Raw genomic sequence first — 25344 nt, 5'->3', positions numbered from 1 at the left:
CCCACCAGCTCCTCTGGTGAGGTATTGTTAAACCTTTCAGTACTACTGTTGCACCAATCACTATATTGCTATTTGCTGTCACATCAGCTTTCTGATATACCTGCATTATAGGTGATTTTGCAGATCACCATATAATCAGGTATATATCTGCATTATAGGTGATAGTGCAGTTCACCTAATAATCAGAATTCTGTTCCTTGCTGACACAAATCGTTACACTGTCTCTGTCATTTTTGCCTGGGATAATTCCCAGTTTACATCAGAAAATTTGATGAATCTTCCTCTAAGGTTGTCACTTGATCTAAACAAATGCTTAAGTTCTGTATACTGAAAAAATTATGCCCACGACAACTGTTGGCATTTATTTTGGGTTCAATCTTAGGAACGTTCAGTATACAGATACACTATTCACCCATTTTCTGGGTGATATGGGACCAAGGGACCATAATCAAACTGATAATAGAGAAGACAGTAAAACTTTACTTACGGCTTAGCGATCAAAGCATTTGAATGTACTAAAATGAACCTGTGAATATGTACTCTTAGTCTGTTGTGTCCTCCTAGCTGCTCCTTTATTGCCTGATGAAGCTGTGAAAGCCTGTGAAACGCGTCGCCTATTTGGAGCCTTTTTTGATTAATGTCAGATTTATACTGAATCTCGCCTTTCTGAGTCTATGTTGTAGGAGGTAAATCCACCACTACCTACTATTTTTAATCTGTTTTTAGCACATTTTACCCTATTTTGGCAGCTCTATTTCCAGTAATTCGTGCTTCACTTTTCTGCCTCTTCCATCCAAATCTCATATAAATGAACATTAGCATAAAAATCTGTGTAACTGACGAGATATAGATTTTCATATGTAGAGAGGAAGAAAACAAAACCAGTGAACTCATAAGACACTGATAGGTGTCCTCTCACAAACTACTTCAAGTCACGCATTGTTCTAAAATTGCAGAACATTTATCATAAAAGCCCATTAAAGCTGTGTGCATTAATGTCATTGTAACTTTACTCCCACTGCATATTTTCCGGTGACAAGAGTTTTAGCTCAACCTATAGACAACAATGTATTTTCAGCAAATGCAAATTGCTTTTTTATTTATTTATTTTTTTCACTACTGCAGAAGCGGTGCTTTATTGCACCTAAGCACACAATTGTTGGTTGTAAGGAAAACAGATAGGACGTAATTGGTAAAAGTCACCTCAGAGGATTGTTGTGGGTGGAATAAGCCTTCATGCAAGCAGATCAATTCTGAGTTGTTCAATATTCATTAACATGACAATCATCATTTTACCAGCAACACAATGAAAAAAACAAAAAACACTTCTAATTGCTTTACAGAGCAGCTACTTCTGGTGACAGGTCATCCTGATATTAATGTCACACTGATCATTTGTTCTGTGCCTTACAAAAGCCACTCTTTTCAAATGTAAGTGTGAACATATTCTTTGCAGCATGCATATAACCATGCGCGTCAATTTCTTCCTCAGGGTAAAATAATGGCTCTACAGAAAACATATATTAGCGACAAACATACTCGCTTTTTAAATGCTAAGGGTCCTTTTCACACATTCTTACCCCAAATGTAACAGGTGTAGAAGACAGTCCCAAGGTCATAAGCACATAGTGGTAGATATTTGGAACTTCGACGTTGTAATAACTGGATTCCAGATCTTTCTAGCAAGAACATGCAGGACAGTTCCAGGACCAATCAAATACTGTTCTCTGAAAGATCTTTAAGATCATTTATTATGTGCAGTCAACATGTTTAGGTTACTAAATGAGCAATCAAATAACCATCTGCTCAGTGTTCAAATAGTAAAGCCTGTCATTCTAGTTTTACAGGAGAAAATCAAAAAAGTAGAATATCATGCAAAAGTCAATTTATTTCAGTAATTCAAATGAAAAGGTGAACCGAATATATGAAATTTAAAACAAAATTGTCTGAAAGTGGCAACAAAATAGTGGAACATGCATGTCCAATTTACCGTCAATCTCGAAAGATAGCTCAACAAGAATTTCACCCGGGAAAATAATAAAAATATAAAAATGTATTCATACAAATAGTCAAGATTCAGGGCGCATAAAAATGACATGGGATGGCCACCCGGTCACAACAACCCGCAACCAACACATGCGCACCACAGCATACACACAACGGCCGTATACTAATTGCACTGAGGAATGAGAGATAGTATTGTCATCCACTTCATAGCTGAGAATATAGTTCAAGTTCTAAAATGGCTCCAGATCCTGGAGCTAACTTGGTGTTGTCAATCAAAAGCATTCAGCAACATGCACGTTCCATCAGTGATATTAGACATAAAGCCAGTTAGTTGTGCTAGTTTGAAGCTTTTGCAGATGCAAGGATACGCAGAGCCATTTACAATGTTCATTAGTAAGCAGGGCCCATAGCCATTATAGCAACAAAGTACATCAAAGCTCAACTTGAGAACTGCATAGTCTCGCCTGATCCGAATCAGGACGTCACAAGTAATCCATATGGACAGAAGACAGCATGATGCAGAGTTCCAGCTGCGTTGTCACAGTAATCCAAACAGCCTCAAAGTCCCAGGCAATGCAAAAGTGGCAGTAGACGGCAGATACGGATCCAAGCAGTGGCGGCCCGATCACAAAGACCCGGAGGCATAGACGTCTGGATAGAAATGCACTTTTACAGGTCAGTGACTGCGTGGGAGGCTGGAGTCGGGGCGGCGTGGCGTCCCATGCGGGTGAGAGTAGCTCCCGAGAGTTTTGCTGGCTTATGGCTTCTTCAGGGGGCTCACTCAGCACGCACACAACTAAAACAGCCAAGCCAGCCAATCAAAATTGCCTCCTCTGATCGTGGGATGGATGCGATCAAGGCCAATAAATTTGACTCCCCTAGCATCACCCCCATGATAGAGTGAGAAGTGTCTGGCGACAGGAGATTGCACAACACGATTTTCAATATTAGCTATATGTTCAGACATTCGTTCGCACAATAGACATTTCGTTTTTCCGATGTAAAAAGTGTCACACTAGCATGTCAATAGATATACAACAGATTTTGTTTTGTATTTAACGAAATTTGATAAGTCCAGTCTCCTCCCGCCTGGTAAATTGGTGACCCTTCCCATTTGTATAGATCAACAAAAATCACAACCTCCACAAGTGAAGGTCCCTGTTAAACAATGTTTCTTGGTAGTCACTCATGCAAAGAGGCTACCAATGCATCCCGTAGGGATCTTGCCTTACGAAAGGTCAGACTATGAAATGTGAACCCTTTGCAGGTATTTTGGATTAATTAGGTGATGAGAGTCTGACACTTTGAGCCTAAAATATTGAACATTTTGACAGTATTCTAATCTCTTGACGATTATGGCTTACAGATTATGATAACCTCAAAATCTTAAATGATAACAAATAAAGGCTTGACCTATCTTGTTTTGCATGTAATGAGTCTATTTCATATATTAGTTTCACCTTTTAAGTTGAATTACTGAAATAAATGGACTTTAGCATGATATTCTGATTTTTCAAGTTTCACCAGTATGTGCCTCCCACAGCCTCTGTTGTAGTCTTAATTACACTCCTGGCTGGGAAATGTGTATGCAGATGGAACAGTAGACTAAGCCGAGAAATGACCAAATAGATGGAACAGTTGGCTGCTCAGAAAGGGCTTGATTCATGATTAGTAACGTGCTTTAATGGCCCAAGTAAGCTCCTCTTATGCATGCTAAAAAATTAGCACAACTTATTGACACCCCTCCCCCCCGGCACGCAATGCACGCTAGTGACAGTGTAGAGTGTGCTCATTTCAATTGCCAAGCGATAGTGAGGTATGGCTACCGTAGTAGCGACCACGATAGTGAAGTATCATGGTAGTGATACGTCACTACCACGCGACAATTGAAGAGTCAGCCGTCGAGAAGGAATGCACCCTACACTTCCACTAGTGAATGTAGCATGCATGGGGGTGTCATTAAGTCGCGCTAATTTATTAGCACGCGTCAGAGAGGTTTACTCAGCGTCAGCGTGTTACTAATCATGAATAAAGCCAAAAGTAATCTAAATATTTAAAATTGGTTTCTGATGTGTGTAGTGGAGAGGATGATAGTACCAGACCATACAAATAGCTGGGTTACAGAAATGGGTATTTGCATGGCAGAAAGTGGAAAGTACTGAAGTGCCTGATGTAATTAAAGAAGAAATATCATACCATTTATGATTAGATTATTAAAAGTGGGATTTTTTACAATGATTTTTTTTATTATTAAAGTTACACTTTAACTTCTTGGCTAAAGCTGCGATTTATTAAAACATTCAAAAATGTATAATGTGACCTGACCTGTACAGTATCCTTCAAAGATACCATAGTAATATTACTAAAGTTAGTTTGCAGCTTGTTACCAAAGCAGTATAGCTTTATGTCAATGAAGTCCTATCAAGCACTTCTCTCTATGATGGAAGAGATCACACATAGAATTTTGTGCATTTTACCATCCACAATGGCCATTGTAGTCAACAGGAATTGCATGTCGTTTGCTTTCATCTTTCACTTGTGTTTCTGCCACAGTTTTATGTGCATTTCCTAATACATTGTGCCGCAAAATAAAAAAAAACGGCAAATGATCGCAGAGAATTATATGTAGGAAAACGAGATTGCAAACACAGAATGAAGAGGGCCGCAAACCGCACACAAAATCCCAGACGCAAGTGAGCTTTCAGCCTCACTCACGCCATTTGCACATTTTAAATTGGCTATGTGGTATACTGGAAATATCTTCCATTGCAACAAACCACCTTCTTCCTCTGGACAAGAACTGCTTTACTGCTGTACATCCCAATCATGCACCGCAAATCACTTGAGCACCTGCTGGCTCTGATTTGTTATATTTGGTACATATGGTTTATCAATCACTATATAATCTACTTAACCTAGAGATTGAGAGAGTATTCTGACCTCATTGGTTAGCCCAGGTCATTTCTTTCACTCCATTCATAAATTTCAATTTGTTGAATTCAGACATTTTTCAGGACAACATTTTTGCATTATTTTACTTTTGAGGACACAATGTTATTGAATTATTTGCAACTGAAAGGATTAAATATTTCTTATACTTCGGTTCATCTGACATTTTACCCAGACTTTTTTCTGATTACCTTTTGTATTGTGCTATTTTATTGTAATTAGCACCATTTTTCCAAAGTAAAACTCTTTACAAAAAGAAATAGAAAAGAAAGAAAAAATTCCTGCCTCGATCCACAGAGATTACAGTGTCATCTTGTTCAACAACAACATCAATCTTTCTCTATTGTTTATAACTTAAGCTTTAAGGCCCCCAAAAATCAGTCCAAAATTGCCTTCATACGTTATGCAGATGAATCAATAATGCAATCTGTGCTGTGAAATGCCAAGTTGTGCTATTTAAAGAGAGAGATGTACTTAAGCCCTAGCTTTCCTTCATGGCACAATCTGTATTCATTGTTTACAGCTATAACTTTCTCATGCTGTGTGAGATAACCTAGAACTCAAGCCATGAATAGGGTCACTTTGACCAGATGCCAGTTCTGTGACAACCCCACTCTATTACTGCTTCTGCATATTTTTCTCTAAATTACTTGTATGCTCTTCTTTTTCTGTCCACTTCAAATTTGAGAAAGCATTTTATTTATTTTATTTCAGCTACTATTTATTCATTTGAAGCTTAAAATTGAATTGAAACAGTGCCTGATGCTGTATTATACGAGGATATTACGCATGAGCTAGATGCGTTCCGTTTATGTTAATTCTACCTCCAACTCCAGCACTAATCAAACAGACAAGCAGCCTTAAAGAGAATCTGAAGTGAAAATAAACTTATGATATAATGAATTGTATGTGTAGTACAGCTAAGAAATAGAACATTAGTAGCACAGATGTTTTTCATATTGTTTCCAGTACAGGAGGAGTTAAGAGAGTTTGTTCAGCAGAATATAGATGTGGAGAGTCTTCATTGACTTGTGTCTCTGATTATCAGCATTTACCTGTATTCAGGAATTGTATTTACACTAACTTAAATTTTGTACATGTAAAAAGCGTCCTGCATTCATTTGGGTGCCAGAAACATATTCTACTAATAGGCTGGATGTAATTACAATAGTAAAATATCTTTATTTTACTATCTCCTTACTTGACTTCATTCTCACTTGAACCCTCCCCTCTATCAATGCCTAACCCTAACCAACCCTACAAATCAATACCTAACCCTTACCACCTACCCAACTGATGGCTAACGCTAACTAACCCCCCCCACCCCTCCACCAACCGATGCCTAGCCTTAACAGACTCTCCCAACCTATGTTTAACCATAAATGACCCCCCAACCTATGCTTAACCCTAACTGACCCCCCCTAGCCTACAGTATACCTAACCCTAACCAATCCCCCTAGCCTATGCCTAACCCTAACAGACCATCTCTAAATATGCTTTATACAATCCTCTTCATACTCTGTCCTCGCACTGGAAAAAGGGGCTGTACATTGTTGTCAGACTATCAGTGGAAGCCTGATTAGAGGAGGAAGGAGAAGAAATATGAACACATAAGTAAACTGCTAGCCTACACTGTATCATTGGTAGGAAGGAATTCACCTTGGTGTGTTTCTCAGCTGCAGAGGACAGAAAGGAGAGAACGCAGTGCTGACTGCTCTGGACTATCTGAATCACAGAATCGGATGCACTACATTAGCATATAAAATATTTCACATATACTGTATTCCAGTTGTGTATTCAGCTTTCTGCCGAGAGTTCAGCATAAAATAACTCACACAATTCCCATAGTGTGTATGCAAAAACAGTATAGTAATACAGAATGTGACCGATTCCAAAACATTGATTTGTGAACAAAAACATTCTGTGACATGGTTCAGAAAGTACAGTCTGTGTCATCGTGTCCTTCTACTCTCCAGTGGGACTCATATCTCCAAATAACATGTTCACCACAGAGGAAAAGGCAGTCTGCACCATGTGTGCTTGAAAAATAAAAGCTGGAATCTGACTGGTTGGGAAAAAAAATATATAGGACCACAAGGAGGAAGACAATAACCCTACTGGGCCTATCCTGAAATTCTACCAAATATTTACATGTAGCGCAGGGAAGACTTCCCTCCTTACCAATTCATATGTTATAAAAAAGTATAAAGTTATTTAAATAAAACCCTGGGGCCGCTGGGGAGGAGGAACTGGCCAATAACTCTAAACTTCATGCCATATTTTTAATCATAGTTATATGCAGAACAAATACTTACATTTGAAATTTGGTTTTGTTTGATGTTTGATGTTTTCAAGCTATACTCGGTTTAGAGGTGCTTACATAGGATGGCAAAGATACATAAAGGCTCTGAGTAGCCATAACTTTAACTAGCCTGTACTATTTTGCAACTCCTTCCCACAGAGTCATAGCATTACATAGCTTGCACTGATGAAGGTCAACATAGCCTGAAACAGTAGTGTGTAAGCTGCATAGCATGGCATGCTTTGAACCAGCAGCTCTGGATGTATGCTAGCGTTTTCAACATCAAAATCAAGTTTATATTTCACCAAGTACAGAGAGTACATGGAATTATTTTGGCACAGCAAGGCTCTACAGTACAGTACAAGATAAAGACATACTTTGTATTACGAGGGAGGCAGTCATAGAACAAGGAAACAAAACAAAATATACAGTCCATGTGGTGAATGGGGCAACATTGCAGGTGGTGACACTAGTTCAGGGGGGGGGGGGGGGGGCATAAATTCAGGATTTGAAAAGCTTGAGGGAAAAAGGAGTTTCTGTGTCTAGTGGTTTTGGTGGGTAATGACCTGTATCAGTGGCCTGACAGGGACATAAAGGAATGATTTAGTCATTCACCTACTGACCTGAAATGATGCATCATTGCATAACTCTGTGTCCATGTGAAACACCTTCTTTTGAACGAGGCTAAAACGGTCATTGCCAAATTACGGAATACTACCAATATCAAGTGTTTCAACGGGGCAAAATGATCAGGAATTCTAGATTGATTTTCTCAAAAAGAAATATTGATTGTACCAAACACTGAACATCATCACGTAGTATATGCCTGGCTGAAGAGCTCACACTTAAAGATATCCTAAAGTGAGAGGGATAGGGAGGCTGACATATTTCTCTGTAAACAGCACCAGTTGCCTGGCTATCCTGCTGATCTCTTTGCCTGCAGTACTGTCTGACTCCCACACCTGAAACAAGCATGGGGCTAATCCAGTCACACTACAGTCAGAATATGTGATCTGCATGCTCGTTCAGGGTTTATGGCTAAAATGATTAGAGATAGATGATCAGCAGGAAAGACAGGCAATTTGCATTCTTTAAAGGAAAATAAATAGGTCAGCCTCCATATTCCTCTCACTTCAGGGGTCCTTTAAGTCTTCTTAATGAAATGAAGGGCCGGCTCACACAGACTTCTGGCCAGTGGTAAATGACAGGTGTGGCGATCGTCGTTTAAGCGCTGCCTATTCAAATGAAAGGACATTGCTTGGTACGGGTCATTCATGACACTCAATCCTGATTTTCCTGGAGGCAACCTGCAGCATCCAGGATAGGTATAATGCGCATCCAGGATAGGGGTAATGCGCATCCAGGATAGGGGTAATGCGCATGCAGGATAGGTATAATGCGCATGCAGGATAGGTATAATGCGCATGCAGGATAGGTATAATGCGCATGCAGGATAGGTATAATGCGCATCCAGGATAGGTATAATGCGCATCCAGGATAGGTATAATGTGCATCCAGGATAGGTATAATGCGCATCCAGGATAGGTATAATGCGCATCCAGGATAGGTATAATGCACATCCGGGATAGGTATAATGCGCATCCGGGATAGGTATAATGCGCATCCGGGATAGGTATAATGCGCATCCAGGATAGGTATAATGCGCATCCAGGATAGGGGTAATGCGCATCCAGGATAGGTATAATGCGCATCCAGGATAGGTATAATGCGCATCCAGGATAGGGGTAATGCGCATCCAGGATAGGTATAATGCGCATCCAGGATAGGTATAATGCGCATCCAGGATAGGTATAATGCGCATCCAGGATAGGTATAATGCGCATCCAGGATAGGTATAATGCGCATCCAGGATAGGGGTAATGCGCATCCAGGATAGGTATAATGCGCATCCAGGATAGGTATAATGCGCATTCAGGATAGGTATAATGCGCATCCAGGATAGGTATAATGCGCATCCAGGATAGGTATAATGCGCATCCAGGATAGGTATAATGCGCATCCAGGATAGGGGTAATGCGCATCCAGGATAGGTATAATGCGCATCCAGGATAGGGATAATGCGCATCCAGGATAGGTATAATGCGCATCCAGGATAGGTATAATGTGCATCCAGGATAGGGGTAATGCGCATCCAGGATAGGTGTAATGCGCATCCAGGATAGGTATAATGCGCATCCAGGATAGGGGTAATGCGCATCCAGGATAGGTATAATGCGCATCCAGGATAGGGGTAATGCGCATCCAGGATAGGTATAATGCGCATCCAGGATAGGTATAATGCGCATCCAGGATAGGTATAATGCGCATCCAGGATAGGTATAATGCGCATCCAGGATAGATATAATGCGCATCCAGGATAGGTATAATGCGCATCCAGGATAGGGGTAATGCGCATCCAGGAGAGGGGTAATGTGCATCCAGGAGAGGGGTAATGCGCATCCAGGATAGGTATAATGCGCATCCAGGATAGGTATAATGCGCATCCAGGATAGGTATAATGCGCATCCAGGATAGGTATAATGCGCATCCAGGATAGGTATAATGCGCATCCAGGATAGGTATAATGCGCATCCAGGATAGGTATAATGTGCATCCAGGATAGGTATAATGTGCATCCAGGATAGGTATAATGTGCTTCTGTGTGCTTTTTCGGGGGTAGTAAACGCGATGTATGGAACTAACAATGGGCAGTGCCCCTGCTTTTCTGAATGCTTGCAGAAAAGCATTTGAACAAGCCTTCAGAAAAGCAGGGGCACTGGATTAGACCCTCAACTGAACAAGCCAGCAGGAAAATCAGTCAAGTGAAGCAGAGAGATTTAGCTGTTAAATCTCTGCTCAAATCTCTGCACCATAAACATCTAATTTAAAATTGTGGTGCATTCCTGAGCTTCATACTGGTCTAGAATCTGAAATCATGTAAGTTTATTGCCAGTGCTGTGCAGCAGGAAGCTCAAGGAGAGAAGTCCTTCAGGAATAAAACGACCAAGCACATTACTAATTCTGTTCAATACTCTAAACTCAATACTAAGCAATATTTGTTGCAAAACATAATAAGTTCCTTTTATCAAATGTAGCACGCACTCGCTCTCTATTTCACTCCTAGCAATACAACTCCTAAACAATGCAAACAGGTGTGCCTCCTGTTGTACTATGTGGGAGTCCTGTATGACTGATCACTAATGGCCCCACTTTAATTTACATAAACAGTCCTTCACTTCATGGAACTCAGCGGGAAATATTTCAGTTTCTAGGAGATTTGCCATGTTGGGCGTTGGTCTGGGCCTCTTCATTCATTTTCTTGGGGCCGTCCTTTAGCCCCCACGAGTAATGCTCTCACTAGATGTGTACCATACTTTCTTGGTCTTTTCCTACTTTCCTTCTCCCCTGTTCTTCCCACTTCACCATTCCACTCCTTCACCTCTTTGGGTACACGTTTGTTCTCCTCCCATCCTACCCCATCCTGGTCTTCCCTTTCCCCCCTCCTGTTCTCCATTTATCCCTGTGAGTAGGCTGATATTATAGCTAATATAGCTTTATTGTATGTGAAAATGTTTCCATACATATATCCTGTTGTAGACACACTACATATTCGTGTGTTCTTCCTTACGGTTCTGCCTGGCTGCTTTCCTCTGCCCTCCCTGGCCCGTCCTGTCGGACATGGGTTGGCTGGGGTTGCCTTGGCAGCCGTATTGGTGTGCAGCGAGCGCTTTTTTGGAGTGGCTCCGTGCACGGCAGGAATTCCGCATGCTCCCATTGGCCTAGTATCAGTGGCGTCATTTATGACGCATATACGCGTCTACGCCAATATGGCCGTGCGTGCCATTAGCCTTCTCCAGGGTGGAGCTGAGTGGTTACGGACTTCCGGAAGGGGCGGGTCTTCAGCGGCGGAACGGAGGCGTGTCATCACGCGCATCCATTTACACCGCGCTGTGTCTCCCACACTTGTTGCACCTTCAGCCTCAGAAGAAGTTTGGCGTTTGCCACACGAAACGGTCGTCAGGCCGTGCACTTCTTGGCACCCACATCTGCTGCCTCCCCTCCACACCCGAGCATCAATCAAGTTATTATGGTATGACACATCTTTTTGATGTTTGCAGTGACTGTCATATCCTGTCATGCACTCAACCATTTGCACTTTTTGTATTTGTTGCTAATCATTAAACCATAGTGCCAGACCATTCTCCATCTTTTTTGTGCTTTCAAGGACTGTTTTACTGCTTGGGTCTTGAGCACATGGTTTATCGGGTGTCTTTGTCCTGAAAGTGCCAGCCAACAGCAGTTTTGCCCGAGTGCCGCTAGCTCTCCCACAACTTTGTACTATGTGGGAGTCCTGTATGACTGATCACTAATGGCCCCACTTTATTTACATAAACAGTCCTTCACTTCATGGAAATGTCGCAGCTATCCACTTAGCGGGAAATATTTCATAGGTGAAAGCCTCCACCACACTCAATCACATGACACTCACTGCTATGGTAGACCACCGAGGTCTAATCCCACATTGGTGATATACACCTTCAAATCAGGCCAATCCAATACAACCAATGTAAGACCGACTCTGTGCCTTCACCTTAGATCGGCCATAAAGAAGCGTTCCACATCACCGATATACCAGATAATACTTCATAAGACCTCAAATTAAAAAAAAAAAAAACTTTCGTGGCATAACACTGTTTTATTTTAAAAAATATAAAAAACAATTGCACCTGTTGAAGATTTCCTGCTGAGAGGAAAGCGGTGGCATTTTCATGGAGTGAAGCACTGTACATGTGAATCAGAGTGGTGCTTTTACTAATCACTCGTACTGGATTAAATTGCTGTAAGTCCTGTATAATAAAAATGGGTGCTGTGAATGTAGAGTGTGATGAATAATGTTATTGACATCTAACATTAGAAGCACCCGAGAGAGGTCAGATAAGAGTATCCTGTCCACTTGTCACAGGAGACATCAGCATGAAGTGCCAATACATTTATCATGTGTTCTGCTTTAGTAAGTAGATCAGGAGACTTCAAAACTCAGCTCAACAGAGAACATCATTGGGGCCACCTTTAATGTTCGCAGCAGTCAGGTAAAAGCAGATTATTATTATTCTGAATGAGCAGCATCATGTATAATTATTATTGTGCTACCCTGCTAAACACTGAGCACCATGTGTCGTCCTACATTCAGGCCGATAACACAATTCAACACAAGCTATCATAAATGAATTGTCATTTAATTATGGGCTGAAAGCAGAGCCTGGTTCTTAATTATATCAATTAGCTAAGAAAAACAGCAGCAATTATGGCAATGCTAAATGTAAATTACATTACCATATGCTTATAATAAAGGCAAGAAATACAGTAAGGAGAGCAAGCTTTCTTAGGTGACGCAACTTGAGATATTGTAAAATACCTACACTTCAATTGCTCTTATGATTATAGGTATATAGGAGAGCTGGCAGGCACTCGGGTAATGCTGTGTTTAGCAGACAAGCTTAAGAGACATCCAGGTAAACTATGTGCTCAAGACTGAGGAACAAAGTCTATGCAAAACAATGGGAGGAAACAAGAAAAGTCTGGCACTATAGTTTTAACTTCAGAATTAGCTTCAAGATCCTATGTTTGGCCTACAAATCCATACACAAGTCCTGCCCAACCTACATCTCTGACCTGGTCAGCAGATATACACCTGGCCGCCCACTTCACTCCTCCAACAACCTCCTCTTAACCATCCCACGCATCTCGCACTCCCATGCACGACTGCAGGACTTCACTAGAGCTGCCCCCATCCTGTGGAACTCCCACTGCCCATCAGGCTCGCTCCCACCTTCAACACCTTCAAAAAAGCACTCAAAACTCACTTCTTCAAGGAGGCCTACATCAACTCAACACTGCCCTAATCCTTTCTGCCAATAATTTCTTGCTGCACCCCCTCCTTTTGTGTCACCAACCCCTCCTTCTAGATTGTAAGCCTTTGGCAGGGCCCTCTCCCCTTGTGTATCATACTTGATTGTGTGCACTTTACCCAGAATTTGGAACTTGTAATTTTTACCACTACCACTCCAGTGTATATTCTGGCATTGTACTACCGTCTGCATTGTGTTGTGTATCTTTTTGCTATTACCTGTATTGTTGTATGTATTGTCTATTACCTGTATTGTTCTGTCACCCCTGTTATCATTGTCTGTAACCCTATTTATTGTACAGCGCTGCATAATATGTTGGCGCTATATAAATCTAATAAATAATAATAATAATAATGATGTCAGCATAAAAAAGCAGTGCAAAAAAGTATAAAAAAATGCATGAGTGTCACAACATGCAATAAGATCTGACATGCAGCATGGTGATGATACAAAGTATTCTTGCTGGTGCTAAAGTGCTGTACCTGGGTGTCGGGAGGTGGCAGGTGTGGGCGCCAATGAGGTGCACGGCCGTGCATCACAAATAGTGTTGGAGTTGGAAGAAGCTTGCCCCTGTCAGAGCTAACAGGGGCTAGCATGTTTTATGTTAAATCAAAAATTCTAAAGTAAAAGCACACGTGTTGTTCAGTTAGTCTCGAAGGAAATTGTTTTAATAAAGAGTTAAAACTAACTGCCATTTCAACTACAGCTCACACTTTAAGAGGTCATTTGAAAGTTAATGAGAAACTCGCGATGAAGACCACTGATGATTAATTAAACCCTATTTCCACTGAGTTTCTCTTAACACAGAGTATCAGTCTTACCAAGAACCGGCTGAATTCGTGATGTCTGTCCATCAATAAAAGTAAACTGGCTACTTCAGTTCATGGTATTTCAATTTGTGCTTAAAAAAAAAACGTTATGGTCATTTACACTAGTTTTATGAATAATGATAATATCCAAAATAATGATGATTAATCCAAAATATATTTTAGGTAACAGATCCAATCTGAATGCCAAATCAGTTTCATCAGCATATATTTCTTTGTAAGAAACTGCAGCTAGCTACAAAAGTACAGAACTTTGCAACAAACGCACCATTTATGGGGGAAAAAAATATTACCTGCCTAAACAACAAGCCAGAGAAATATTTATGTAAATATTTCTCTGGCTTGTTGTTTAGACAGGAAAAACTCTCATAAGGAGTTTTGGGTACATCCTAGAAGATTAACTCACTTAAACGGTTGTGTACTTACACTTAAAAAGGCAATGCAGCCACATATAGTAGAATGTAAAACATTATTGAAGGAAACCAGAGACACCATAAAAGAAAGATTTGATACTTACCCGTGGCTTCCTTCAGCCCCATAATCACCGCTCACCGTCCTCCCGCGTGCCTCCATTCAGCCGCAATCAGCCCCAGTAACTGGGTCAGTCGGTGTCTTCTGTGCATGTGCGGACCTCCGTGCATGCACAGAACACCCTGAGTGGCGCGACTTAGCAGTGCTGATGAAATCTTACTTTTATGGAGTCTCTGGTACACTTTAAGGATACCCAATTTACATTAATTATCCTGGTTCAGCCTATATGTATATATTGCTGCATAGTGGTATGTAACCCGACCCTAATGGCCCATACTCACAGGCTACATAAGTGGCCTGTTGCCAGCACACGTGAGCGTGTGCACGACAGGCCGGCGACAGCTCGTCGCCAGGTCCCTCTGCGTACACACGCGGAAGAGGGATCAGCTGTGCGACGGAAGTTGTCGCCGATGTTCCTCCCCCTCTTACTCCCCCTCGCCGGAAGCGCCGTCTATTTTCAATTATGTTGCTGTCGCTAGTCCGCATACTCACGCGGACTAGCGACAGTTGCGGCGGAGTTGCGGCGGCAACTGTCGCCAGGCGATTGACCGCGCCAATTGCCTGGAGACATCAACGACGAGCGACGGTTCGGGGTGCGCGCCCGTGCAACGCCTCATACTCACGGACGACAATTGTAGCCGTGAGTATGGGCCATAACAGTGATGTTTAGCCTAGGCTATTTAGTTAAGCAACCTTCTGACCCAGAGCTCTCTGGAAGACCAAGTGTTGTGTCTACTCGCTTTGGAACACACAACAAAAAACATTCAGCAATGATGCATGCACCTTGCCAGCAGTAAAGATGTTGCCACCTGTGATAAATTTAAGGAAGTAAATTAGGGAGATTAAGAATTTTACAATGGGCAAACATTGGCTAAATAATTTATAAATGAATACTTTAAAATATAAGCAATTTTAATCATTAAGATACACTCAGTGAAGCTTCTGTTTAAGTGAGGTTCATGATTTTCAAAGAGATTCTGATAAAACATGCTGTATACAAGCATTGTTGTTTTTAGGAAAACGGCTTACAGTCCATTTCTTTACAGCTAAACCCTGGCTCTGGGTTTCTTCTGCTCAGAGTTCGCTGAAGTGCTGATAAAATCTGCACATGAATGATAAACATAGAGCAACAAATAAGGGGAAATTTGTTTAAGGAACATGCATAAGTCCTGATTTTCTGCCCAACTTGTCGTCCGACTTGTCATTTGAACGACAAGTTGGACGTATGTAAGCGCAGTTGAGTGACTGATAACTGACTGATGTGCAGCCTGCTTTTCTGCCTTGACTGATACCATTAGGGGCCACCTGACAAAGTCCCTAGGTACGACCAATACATGTGGTTGCATCCGGTTAGAGCACCTATGCCAGCCATGACAAATATCTCAGTTTCAAACAGTCAATCCCTCAAACCCAGTGGGAGCCGGCGGACAGTAAATGTATGTGCACCTCTAACAGGCCTGTAAATGAAACAGCAACTCACATCAATCTATACATGGGACGCTAGCTCCACCGAAAGGACCACTCATGACGTCATAGACAACTTCACACTCTGTCCTGATCATCCCCTTAGACAATACCAAAGCTGCGCGGGGAGGATGCAGGGATAGCTGAAAAGAGGCACTGTAAGTAGCATTGCCTGGATCGGGGGAGGGGGGAATCGGTGGGGTCGGGAGAACCTATACTAGGTCTGGTATTGATAGCTAACTTATACTGGAGCCCTTACACATAGCTAACCTATACTGGGGGACACGGATTCCTTGCAAAACCTTCTGAGCGGCATGCCCGACACTGTCAGGCATACCGCTTTCAGCAAAATGTTGTTGCCCGACACAGTGTCGGCACACCATTTAGGAGGTTAACAGCTGCATGAGTAAGTTTTCAATATATGTGCTTTCTGAGCTCCGCTGACAGTTTGTCTAGCATGAACGTTTGCTGTATGAGCTCACTATTGCCTGATGTGAAGTGCCGGTGATTGAAGATGTGGAGCTTCCTGGCAGAAACTGCCCTCTTCAATCATTTCATAAGGATTATGGTTACAGGATGATACCACAGGAACATTTTCCCATAATGTAAGATCTTAAGATAAATACCAAATTTCCATATAAATGAAAGATGGAAAAAGTAGCCTCTTATGCCTTTTCTTTTTTTATGTACTTAAGGAAAAATGATGCTCACCATGATTAAATCACAAAAAGAAAAAGTGGTACTTAGTTTATTATAAACATATTATTACTGTTTACAAATGAGGGAACACAATGACATAAAACTTAACTTGAAGGACAAAATTATAAACATACCTTTTATTTTTATCCTCTATCTGAAGGATGAAAATAACATCATCCAATGGTTGGAGTTTCGTACTACTTTCTCCCCATTTCAGTTTGAGGCTCTGGGGTCCAGCGGCTGCACACTCCAACCGAGGGGGCAGGGGAGGAAGAGGACTTGTCTTTACGCTAATGGTATGACTGAATGGTCCAGCACCGATCTCATTCACTGCCTGGATCCGGATTCTACAAGAGAACACCAATAGACACATAAGCAAAGTCTACTTGTGACACGGCTACAAGCAGAACAGCATAATTGTAGTTTATAATGAGAAAGAACAAAAGATCCTATAGAAAACAGGTACATAGTGGTGAAGGTACAGATCCATGGGCTGTAGCACAAGATTTATAAAACAGAGCAGAGCCAATTACCCTTTGAACTTTCCTGCAGTAAAACCCTATCTCAACCTGTCTCTCACTATGTCTTGGTTGTTTAAGTGCTTCAGAAAACAGGACAGTCTTCGACCCAATTTGGGTGGAACAGCTCAGAGAAGCTCTTTTGCATAGATAACAGCTAAAGTTTCTTAACTCTTCCTGTACTAGAAACCAATAGGAGACTCTTTTCTGTTTCAATAAATATTTATTGATTTTAAGTTAAAGTTTTTAAACATAACAATAAGTGTGTTAAATGATAATGGCCTCAATTCACTAAGATCATGCTGGAGATAATAAGGCAAGAGAAAACTTACCTCCACTAGTAAGAGAGTTATCTTAACTCTTCATTCCTTACGTTACCTCTTCTGTAGTTAATTTACCTCCTCTGTAGTTAAGTTACCTCCTCTGTAGTTATTTTCACATGCAGTTAATTAACAGCCTGTCTTTAACTCTGGAGTTATTTTAAGGATTAAAGAGTTAACTTAAAGATAGAAGCGGTAACTTTAGGTTTGCTTGAGGTAAAATGTTTCCTGAATACTACATGCCTTATCACCATGGTAACAACTCTAGAAGAGTTATTAAAGACAGGAGATAAGCTCAGTGAATTGAGGCCAATGAGGTACAAGTCTAATAACACAATGAGCATACTGATACAATGTGGTCATAACGATAAGGACACGGTATAAATCGCTCTTGTGAATACAGCAAAACGTTGCCACGGTTGTTGTGATCAACCTGACGATAAATTGCACACCAAAGTCCCGCATTCATAGTAAGCAGGTATCATTGCAAGCCGATCTACAAAAAGGAGATATAACTAACAACACCAATATAATCATTAATGTGATCCAGAACTTGGACCATGAACACCTCCAACCCAAACAAAGGAGGTCTGACACAGAAATCGATATGTTAACCACTGTAAGCCTGAACACAAAAGTATAGAATAAAAAGGGGAGACTCTTTTCTTTGCTGCTAATGTTCTATTTCTTAGCTGTGCTACACATACAATTCATTATCTCATAAGTTTATTTTTGCTTCAGGCTTTCTTTCCCAGCCATAGTGATGAGAGGTGTCTGGGCAGAGGGTGAGGAACAGTGTAGTAATGATCACCATCATCCCAAGCATAACGGGGTTACTTGCAATGAGTAAAACCCAACACTTTGCTTTACATCAGCTGAGTGCCGATGCCTAAATCAAGCACAGCTCAATAGTAACAGTTCCAGTTCCACACCTGCAAACAGGTGCAGGACTGTGAACTGAGGGATGACATGCCTCAATCAATGTAACGGGCATAGTCAAGTCCACAAGCCATGTTTATGCTGTTCAAATCTTTATTCCTAATGCAAGAAGGTGCACAAAAGATTTGAACATGGTTCACACAGTGTGCGGACTGGACTACGCACTTTGAATCAAGCACTGGACATAGCTGAGCCACAATTTTTCTCTAGGCTCTATCACGAAGCCCAATTTAAGCCAAAGAATGCATGCTCAAATAACCTGATTTACCAGCCAATGGTGTCAGATACCTTATTTTTATGCTTGCTCTGGGTCAGTAATTCAAAAAGCATTTCATAACGTTAATTGTGTACTATACAGTACATCATAATTGGCAGTGAATAAACCATTTTAGTTAAATTAAATAGCACCCAGTGAACTGTCCCATCTCCTTGCCCTGTCCCACCATCACCTACACCATCATTTATCCCACCATCACCTATCCAACCATCACCTATCCCACCATCACCTATCCCACCATCACCTATCCCACCATCACCTATCCCACCATCACCTATCCCACCATCACCTATCCCACCATCACCTATCCCACCATCACCTATCCCACCCATCACCTACACCATAACCCATCCAACTATCACCTACACAATCATCTATCCCATCATTTACCCCACCATCACCTATACCATTATCTATCCCGCCATCACCTATACCATTATCTATCCCGCCATCACCATTAAAGTCACAGCCACAATGGCCCATATGCAAATAACTTTTTCTACTAAGTTTCTTCCTAGAAGATAATTTTTCAACTTCTTTTAAAAATTACTTTTCAGCACTTTGCAATCAGAAAAGTACCAAAAAGTAGGTGAAAAGGTACTCTCACTTCTCACTTGCTCATGGTTTAAAGGGCATTTTATTGACAAGGTGTGAAAATATTACCTAGTAGAAAACTCAAGAGAACACAAATTGTATTTGGGCCAATGTGTTTCAGCTTCAAAAGCAAACAGGTTTTGATAGGATATAATATGTTTCAGCATAAAGGTTCACTTATTATAAGGGCAAGACATATGGGGGATGTGCCTCTAAAGTTACATTTGAATAAGACACTTGGGTACACTAAATGATGGAAAATATAAAACTTTTAAACACTGAGAATAATATTCTCTAGAAGTAAAGAACCGGTACACAAAATTAAATATTTATCTGTTGTGACACTGCAAATAAAGGAACAGATCAGCCTTTTAATAAATTACATAAATAAATAAACAAACAGTTTTCATTGATCACAATGTTTTAAAAGCTTGGTTAATGGGCAAAAATACACTGGATATTGTGTAACTCCTAATAGTTGCAGGAAGATTCTTGTTGCCTTCACTCTAATCTAAATACTATAGTAAATCAATGTAGTTTTTAAACATTGTTACAAAGCCAGGGCTGGACTATATAAACAATTTAGACAGCGTTTCATGTGGTCCATAAAATATTTGAGCAAAAAGCAGTTTCAGCTTTATGCACAAAATACTGACACACAAGTGAATGATTCGCAATAGTACCTTGCGCATTACTGATATTGCATGTAACTGGACACTTAAACCTCATAATTATTGAAAAAATGATCTCATCTTAAAAATGATCTTATGTAGGAAAAGGTGCAGTATCACTTCCAGAACACTCATTGTCTGATGCACAAATATAAAGGTCCATACTCAAATGTCTGATGGTGCCCATCGATATCGCTATGCCAACACTGTACAGACGCTGAGTTCTGTTCTATGTTGGGGGGGGGGGATGGGCTGACAGAGCGGTGCACATGGGATGTCATGCAGCAGGCAGGGCGAGTGGCGGTGAAAAGTTGTCAGCATTGCTCAGCCTAGTTGATCACCAATCGGATTGCTTGCAGGGTGGAAGTCGGGGACTACACACGCAGGATCATCAACTGATTTGGTCATTATTGGCTGCCTCAGCCAGTTTCAATCAAGCGTGTGTATGGGGCTTAAGCCCAGAAGCTAAGTTACTGCACAGCAGGAGCTTTCCAAGATTATTTAAAAAAAAACAAAAAACCCCCACAAGGTGCAAGTTGCCTTCATGAGCTATAACTTCTATTCCCAGGCACAGGGGCAGATAAATCAGAAAAGGATAAGCAGGCTTGCAGGTCCTCCTAAGCTCTTTTTACCAACGCTCAATGCTTCTCAGCATTGAGGGCTATCTTGCAATAAGGCAGAGAGCTATCAAGGTCTGAAGAGGCTTCACTCAAACCAGGGGTCAAAGATATCAAACCCATCAGTCTCACAAAAAAGCCCTAATGTTTCTATGAACAGAGGAGAGGAATTAGCTACTGGTGTTTTACTTTTTACACTAAGGGCTGTATTCTAGTAAGAAACGTTATTTCAGTTGTGATTGCACAGCAATGTGGTCATGTTTAACTATCTACCCATTACAGCACGTACGATGTGATGCAGTGTGTTTAGAATAGCAGAATGGGACGGAAACATTTTACCTGCCAAATCACAAAAAAAAAAAAAAATCACGTACCACTGTGATTGCTATGTCATTTTCCTGTGCTCCTACACTTTGTACAGGATCTTAAGCAAAGGAAAAATTCATCAGGACCAACATTTATGTTGGGGAAAAATCTCGCCTCAAATGCATTGCACTAGTGGAAATGTACCATTTTACCATCTGCAAGTGATCAGAATTAGATTGCAACATACTGCTTGTACAAAATGGCTCTTATGGTAGTCAAAAAACTCCTGTACTCGTGGGCCAGAGTGGAAGCTGATCATCCACCCCTGAAATCGCCAGGCACCACCAATGGAAAAGAAGGGTGCTTGAAGAGTTAGTGTGAACATCAGCTATGGGTAAAGTGCTTTGTGGGAGGGGCAATAACTTGCTCTAGCAAGATGAACAAATGAAAACAAAAAATGTATACAGGCATAATGGGCTGTTAAAAAAACTCAGTAGTACCTACATGCTCACTGGATCACTGCCAGCCACCACTGCCAGCACACTACCAGCCACTACTCCTGGGTATGGGAGCTAATATAGCTTGAAATGGGCACAGCCATAGCTGGTAGATTATTACGTAAATGAACTACATGACAACTATTTCTTGTGTGAACGGCTCCTATTTATAAAATGGGAGCCAGCTTGTTCACTGTCCGTGTAGCAATGTGCGGAGAATGGATAAAATAAGTCAGTTCTCCATTCTAGTGGGAACACAGCCTAAAAATCACACAAGACAAACATTCTGCCATTAAATAAAAGGGATCGCAGTACATCTTGTAATAATGAATAAAGCAAATGAAACTCAATTTTGAGCAAATGCAAAACTCACGGGAGGTATACTATTATAGTGGCAGGTGGTGCATCTTTACTGCTTACACATGCTTTTTTATGTACAGGTTCAGGTTAAATCACCTGTTATTTCTTACAACTTTGGTGCAAATTACATCCAGACTCCCATCACTGCATTTAGTTATGGCCGATTTATACTCAGTATTAATATATATGATTTACTCTACATCAGACCTTTTTGTATTGCCTTGCTACATAATGATACGTGTCTCTTCCTCCCTAAATTACACACCAGGGAAATGTGGCACTTAAATTATTAGACACACACAAAACCACATATGCTGCTTTCCAGAATGCCTACGGTTTCCCTATGGAATTCCTTACAATGGAGTTGTTATTCCATTGTAAAACCTAGTGCACTTTCACATCAAACAATGGCTGATAGGTAGGTAACTAATATTCAAATCATGTTTATGCATATAACAGAGAGTTAAAGGGAATATCCAGGCAAAAAAAAAAATGAGTTTCACTTACCTGGGGCTTCTAACAGCCCCATGCAACCATCCTGTGCCCTCGTAGTCAATCACTGCTGCTCCAGTCCCCCGCTGTCAGCTTGCCGACCTCGGAGGTCGGCGGGCCGCTTGCGTACATTTTTACGCATTCCCGCTAGTGCAGGAACATTAACACATACATTTTTACGCGTTAGTGGTTCCGGGGGACCGGAGCAGCAGTGAGTGACTACGAGGGCACAGGATGGCTGCATGGGGCTGGTAGAAGCCCCAGGTAAGTGAAACTCATTTTTTTTTTGCCTGGATATTCCCTTTAAGACAAGTATAAGAGCGGGATTTTGCATTCCTTAGAACACGGGTTAAAGGAAAACTACCATGGCACTTAGAAAGGGCATAATAAAGATATTCTGGTAAGATCACACAGGAAATGAATGACAGGAAATGAAAAGTAGCTGCAAAGGGACAGTGCAGATAGCAGCAGAGCAACAGATAGCGGTAGTGGGCGTAAGGGCCCTTTTACACTTGCTGTGTTTTAATGCGACATGTTTTGGCATCCACAAAAAAGCATGCTGCATGCTTTTTTGTGGATGCCAAAACACGATGCAATGCAGTGCAGCACAACACCAGAGCTGTGGAGTCTAAGCGATTTTGGGTACCTGGAATCGGAATCGGTGGTTTCATAAAACTGAGGATTCAAATGATTTTTGTACCAACTCCACAGCCCTGGTAAGTATTAGACTAAGTATTTGCGTACTTGGGAGTCAGAGTCGGTTGTTTCATAAACTGAAGAGTCAGAGTTGGAGTATTTTTTTAAGCCCTGCGCAACACAATTGATTAAAGGTAGTGTCAGTGTTAGCCATTGGTAGGTCAGTGTTAGGAGTAGGTTGAGGGAGGGGTAAGTGTGAGAAGATAGGTTAGGTGAAGCATTAGTACAGGGGCGGGCAAACTACAGCCTGTGGGCTGTACCCGGCACGTTTGTCTTTTTCATCTGGCCCGCCGATGCAGGCCCGGATTTAGCGCCTCACTCCTCTCTCTCTCTGCAAGCGCGTGTGCCCAGTTATAGTTAGCGCCCCCCCCCCCCCCCAGTCAGGACGCTGCTGGTGCAATGTCACCAGCAATGTTTGGCTCCTCCTATCCCCCAGTAATCTTTTGGCACTGTACATGTTTTACTGACAGCACACAGCATACCACCCATCATCTCTGTGGCACTGTGGAGCAAGTGAAGAGCCTTGTCTGCTCCGGTGGTAAGAGAGGAGCCCCAGCCTGGGTCCAGAATGATGGTGAGCCTGGATAAAGAGGCCTGTTACAGGCAGATGAAGTGGCTGTACTGCAACTAGAAGGGGATACTGGGTGCATAGCTGTGTGCAGCTGTAGAGAGATGCATGCCCGTGCCTGTGTGCTCCCAGGTACAGCAGGCTGCTGGTGACACAATGTGGTTTACAATGCCAGACAAATGAAAACCTGTCATGCCGGGTTGCCCAGACAACCTCCACATACAGCAGAGTTGGCAGAATATTAGGGGAACAGTAATGGAAACAAAATTACATATGTAACAGTGTGCCTCGTTAGTGTGGCATATAGTGAAGGTGCTGGAAGTGCTGGTTATCTGCTAAACATTGCCTGTGGTGAGGAGCGTATGACGGGCTCAGCCAAATGTAGCGTTCAGCGCCAATCTCCATGACTAAAGGGGTGTCATGTGACTGCCATCAGTATGTGCCAGTGGGTCACATGATGCGGCTGTGGTCATGGAGATCGGTGCTGGAATCTGCAATCAGGTGAGCCTGTCATATGCTCTGCTTGCAACTGCCTGCAAAGGGAGGAAGAGTGGATTCAGCCCTGTATGGGAGTAGGGGCTGCTCATACTGGGGCATCTGAATTACATTCCAAATCCAGCGTTGCCGCTATAGACATTAGCTCTATGGTTGCCCTCAAGTCTGAGCGCTGTGATTACAGCACAGGAGATTTGGGCACAGCCAGTGCCACCATAGGACATAATAGGGAATACGGCTATAGCGGCGGACAGTCAGTAACTTCGGTGCCGTAGGAAGACAGAGCTGAAATTGCTTCTAAAACACTAATTCGCCTTCCAGCAATAGCTGGAAGCCGAAGCCGCTGGGAACGTGTGCAGAAGCAGGATAAGGCATACCGGCTATATCCTGTGCCCAAGTCTCCTGGCAGCCAATTCATATGTATGCGTTAAGTCAGGCTTGAACTGAGAGCTGACCCAGAAAATGTTACAGGATCCGAACCATTTTGAAAATGGAGGATGGAGAATTCTATTGATCACAGTGGACAAACAGGATGTGGGAGAGAAAAAAAAAAAGATTGATCAGCTCACTATGCTGGAGATGTGTGATGTTTATTTTCAAGTTCCGGTTTGTGTTAAAGAGACTCTGAAGCAAGAATAAATCTCGCTTCAGAGCTCATAGTTAGCAGGGGCATGTGTGCCCCTGCTAAACCGCCGCTATCGCGCCGCTAAACGGGGGTTCCTTCACCCCCAAACCCACCCCTGCAAGACTTGGTCGTAGTCTTGGTCATAAATCTTCCCTTCCTGGAGGCAGGGCTAATGGCTGCAGCCCTGCCTCCAGTCGCGTCTATCAGACGCGCATCGCCGCCTCTCCTCCGCCCCTCTCAGTGAAGGAAGACTGAGAGGGGCGGGGGAGAGGCGGAGATATGCGTCTGACAGACGCGCGTGGGGCAGGGCTGAGGCGGTTAGCCCTGCCCCAATGCGGAAGCGCTCCCCTGCTTTACGGAGGGGATTTGGGGGTGAAGGGACCCCCATTAAGCCGCGGGATAGCGGCGGTTTAGCAGGGGCACACATGCCCCTGCTAACTATGAGGTCTGAAGCGAGATTTATTCTCGCTCCAGACTCTCTTTAAGGAAATTGTATCAGAATTAAGAAATGTATCAGTAAATACATTTTTAAAAAGTCATAATATCTTTTTGTTAGAAAATATGGCCAAAGGCTACATATGGAGGACCAGTTGTCTGGTTTGTCTGCCTTGCAAGGAGTTACAGAGTACTGGTTGTACAGAGGTAATGACCACTGCATTTTGCACCACCATAGAACCAGTT

The 25344-nt window shown here is 42.1% G+C and overlaps 1 protein-coding gene across 3 annotated transcripts in view; it reads right to left on the bottom strand.

The window, feature by feature from the left end:
• Nucleotides 1-25344, bottom strand: part of FNDC3B (fibronectin type III domain containing 3B) — a 384210-nt gene that overhangs the window by 19589 nt on the left and 339277 nt on the right. For all 3 annotated transcript variants that reach the window (XM_068281036.1, XM_068281037.1, XM_068281038.1), the window contains one exon: nt 16823-17035. In XM_068281036.1, the coding sequence (XP_068137137.1) occupies nt 16823-17035 (213 nt within the window). The remainder of the gene's footprint in view (nt 1-16822; nt 17036-25344) is intronic.

The sequence above is a fragment of the Hyperolius riggenbachi genome, chromosome 4 (genome assembly GCF_040937935.1).
Source record: "Hyperolius riggenbachi isolate aHypRig1 chromosome 4, aHypRig1.pri, whole genome shotgun sequence".
NCBI classification, from domain to species: domain Eukaryota; kingdom Metazoa; phylum Chordata; class Amphibia; order Anura; family Hyperoliidae; genus Hyperolius; species Hyperolius riggenbachi.
Note: the sequence above shows the minus strand (reverse complement) of the source record. Positions and strands in the feature narration are given on the sequence as shown.